Raw genomic sequence first — 4,079 nt, 5'->3', positions numbered from 1 at the left:
CCATCTTAAAGGGCGCTGGCTTAGGAGAGCCAACAGCGGCCATCCAGCAAATCAGGGTAGATGGAACTCTCCAGCCTTGGCAGGCCTTTCATCTAGGACAAGGAAAGTCTGATGTAAAACCTACGACTCGAGAACCTCGCTGTCACCGTCCCAGCTAGCTAGGCTATGGCAGATGAACCCCGGGTGTAAAGGGTGGGGCCAGGACTGCGCACACTGTACTCCACTTTAAACCTCCATAGCGCAGGCATAAAGGACATGTCCATGTCCAAAACGCCACCAAACTTACCAAGCCCTGTAGCGACGGGAAAGGGGCGAAATCGGCAGGTGGAAGATGTCACTGGAAGCCGCAGTTCCAATCCTGCATGCAGGCGGTTCAGGATATTGGTCGCCTGATGTTGACCCAGAGACGACGGCATCATTCGGCAGCACCCTGAACGACCGAGCAGCCTTATCTAGGGACAGCACTGCTTGCTCCACACGGAGAGGGGCCTAGAAAAGGTGGCCTAACCAAAGCTCGTCTCTCATCACCCAGTTGGCTAGCCGCGGTCAACGGGCATCTTCTCACGCGGTCGAACAACAACAAAGAAAAAAAGGTACACACCCACCTGTAAGGGTGTACAAACACTGAAACTAGCATGCTGGAACATCAGAAGTATGCTTGACCGAACTGACAGCAACCGACCGGAACGTCGCTCTGCTCTTATCGCGCATGAACTATCAAGGCTTGATGTTGACATTGCTGCCCTAAGCGAAGTCCGCTTCTCAGAAGAAGGCAGCCTACATGAGCAGGGCGCTGGATACACCCTCTTCTGGTCAGGGAAACCTGCAACGGAAAGACGTCTAGCTGGCGTTGGTTTCATGCTCAAATCTTCCATCGCCTCCAAGCTGGAAAACCTACCAACTGGTCATTCCGACCGCATCATGTCCATGCGCCTGCCTCTAAAGAACAAGCAGCATGCAACACTTTTTAGTGTGTATGCTCCGACTCTTCAAGCCGATCCTGCAGAAAAAGACATGTTCTACTCGGAACTCCGCAGACTTCTCCAAAGCACCCCTGCAGACGACAAGCTGTTAATTCTCGGCGACTTTAATGCTAGAGTAGGACAGGATGATGTCGCCTGGAAAGGAGTACTCGGAAGGCATGGTGTTGGAAAGTGTAACGACAACGGACGCTTGCTGCTGGAGCTCTGCATGGAACAACAACTTGTCATTACCAACACCGTCTTCCAGCAAAAGGACAGTCTCAAGACAACATGGATGCATCCTCGTTCTAAACACTGGCACCTCATTGACTATGTCTTAGTGCGTGGACGTGACCTAAACGACATCCTTCACACCAGAGTGATGCCCAGCGCAGAATGTCATACTGACCATCGCCTAGTGCGCTGCAAACTCAGGATGCATTTCAAACCTAAGCTAAGAAAGGGAGGCCCCCGCAGGAAAAAGTTTGATCTTAACAAGCTACAGTCAGCTGAAGTGAAAGCTGAGTTCCAGGTAGGCATACAGGCCAAGCTTGAAAACAACAGCTGCCTAGAGGATCCTTCTCCTGAAACACTATGGAACTCGCTTAAAGCTTCCATTCTGCAGTCATCTGAGGAAACTATCGGGTTTTCCATAAAGAAGAGCAGAGATTGGTTTGACGAAAACAACAAAGAGATCCAGGAACTGCTGGAAAAGAAGAGATCGGCCCACCAGGCCCACCTGTCACATCCGTCCTGTCCTGTGAAGAAAGCTGCCTTCCGTCACATCTGCAACAACCTCCAGCGTAAGTTTCGTGTGATGCAAAATGAGTGGTGGACCAAACTTGCAGCAAGAACACAGCAGTACGCCGATGCTGGTGACTACAGAAGCTTCTATGAAGCCATCAGGGCTGTTTATGGCCCCAGACACCAGGCTCAGAGTCCATTACGCAGTGCGGATGGACTGACACTCCTCAAAGACAAGACATCTATCCTTACCCGATGGTCTGAGCACTTCCAGGCACTCTTTGGAGCTCAGCAACCCTCCACATCCCCCAGCTGTCAGTCAAGGAGGAACTGGATGTACCGCCCTCTCTGCAAGAACTTACAAAAGCCATTGAGCAGATGAAGAGTGGCAAAGCAGCAGGAGTTGATGGAATTCCACCTGAGATATGGAAATGTGGAGGACCAGTGTTACACAACAAGCTCCATGAACTCCTTGTCTGTTGTTGGGAACAGGGCAAGCTACCAGGAGACCTCCGCGATGCAGTCATCATTACCTTATACAAGAATAAGGGGGAAAGGTCTGACTGCTCAAACTACAGGGGTATCACTCTACTGTCCATCGCAGGAAAAATCTTTGCCCGAGTGCTCTTGAATAGGCTAGTACCTGTCATCGCAGAAGACCACTTCCCAGAAACCCAGTGTGGCTTCAGAGCAAACCGAGGTACCACAGACATGGTCTTCGTCCTCCGTCAGCTCCAAGAGAAATGCCGGGAACAAAATAAAGGACTGTACATAACGTTTGTCGACCTAACCAAGGCATTTGACACGGTGAGCAGAAAGGGCCTCTGGCTAATCTTGGAACGCCTCGGTTGTCCCCCAAGGTTCCTCAGTATGATCATCCAGCTGCATGAAAACCAGCGTGGCCAAGTTAGGTTAAACAGCCATCACTCCGAATCTTTCCCAATCACAAACGGTGTGAAACAGGGTTGTGTCCTTGCACCGACGCTGTTCAGTATCTTCTTCAGCGTAATGCTCAAGCAGGCCATGGAAGGTCTTGATGAAGACGAGGCTGTCTACATCCGCTACCGCCTCGATGGCAGTCTATTCAATCTCAGGAGACTGCAGGCCCACACAAAAATTTGTGAGCAAATATTTAGAGACCTTCTCTTTGCCGATGATGCTGCCCTCGTTGCCCATACCGAAAGAGCCCTGCAGTGCTTGACATCCTGCTTTGCGGAGGCTGCTCAACTCTTCGGACTCGAAGTCAGCTTGAAGAAGACGGAAGTCCTCCATCAACCTGCACCCCGGGAAGAGTACCGCCTTCCTCACATCACTATTGGCGAGACTGTGTTGAAGAGCGTTCACCAGTTTACCTACCTGGGATGTACAATTACTTCAGACGCCAAGATTGACAGGGAAGTAGACAACAGACTGGCCAAAGCTAACAGTGCCTTCGGCAGACTGTACAAGCGGGTCTGGAGAAATAAGCATCTGAAAAGGGGCACCAAGATCAGCGTATACAGAGCTGTTGTCCTCACCACCCTACTGTACGGTTCTGAGTCGTGGGTAACTTACCGCCACCACATGCGACTCCTGGAGCGTTTCCATCAGCGCTGTCTCCGGATCATCCTCAACATTCACTGGACCGACTATGTCACAAATGTTGAGGTCCTTGAACAGGCGGAGATCCCCAGTATCGAGGCCATGCTGCTGAAGACTCAGCTCCGTTGGGCAGGACACATCTCAAGAATGGAAGACCATCGCCTGCCCAAGATAGCCCTGTACGGCGAACTTTCTACTGGCAATCGTGACAGAGGGGCTCCAAAGAAACGCTTCAAGGACATCCTGAAGAAGTCCCTCGGTACATGCCATATCGATCATTGCCAGTGGTCTACTCTGGCTGCTGACCGTGCTAGCTGGCGACATATAGTCCATCAGGCTGCCTCTTCTTTCGAGGAATCCCGAAAAGATCACCTGAGGGAGAAACGTCGCCGCAGAAAGAATCGCGAAGCCTCAGCAGCCACAACAAACGTGACTTTTGACTGCGGCCGCTGTGGCCGGGCCTGTCTATCACGTATTGGCCTTGTGAGTCACATGCGTGCCTGCAGTCGACGTGGACTGCCTTTATAAATCTTCGTTCGCGAAGCAAGCCAAGAAGACCCGCGCCTGTTTGTTTTGAAAACAGTATTCAGACAATCAGAACTCTGGATTTTATGTTACTCAGAAATTTCAGAAATCTCGTCTTACATCTTGATGGAAATAACTGGCTGCTGACCCATCTAAAAGATGCCACATATCAAGAGTGACATTGTAAGAAAGTATAGAGTTTGAGCTTTCTGATGATATAAATAATGTTGGTGCCTAAAACACAAAATGTTGCACAATTTGCAAGTG

The 4,079-nt window shown here is 50.6% G+C and overlaps 1 protein-coding gene across 1 annotated transcript; it reads left to right on the top strand.

The window, feature by feature from the left end:
• Window positions 1-654: 654 nt before the first annotated feature.
• Window positions 655-2,088, top strand: LOC135155225 (uncharacterized). The gene has a single exon (XM_064104126.1). The coding sequence runs from the start codon at window positions 655-657 to the stop codon at window positions 2,086-2,088; it is 1,434 nt and encodes a 477-aa protein (XP_063960196.1).
• Window positions 2,089-4,079: the final 1,991 nt, after the last annotated feature.

Source organism: Lytechinus pictus, chromosome 8 (assembly GCF_037042905.1).
Source record: "Lytechinus pictus isolate F3 Inbred chromosome 8, Lp3.0, whole genome shotgun sequence".
Classification (NCBI taxonomy): Eukaryota; Metazoa; Echinodermata; class Echinoidea; order Temnopleuroida; family Toxopneustidae; genus Lytechinus; species Lytechinus pictus.
Note: the sequence above shows the minus strand (reverse complement) of the source record. Positions and strands in the feature narration are given on the sequence as shown.

Excerpts from the sequence above, each read along its gene's own strand:
- LOC135155225 (XM_064104126.1), top strand. The coding sequence starts at position 655 with ATGCTTGACCGAACTGACAGCAACCGACCGGAACGTCGCTCTGCTCTT.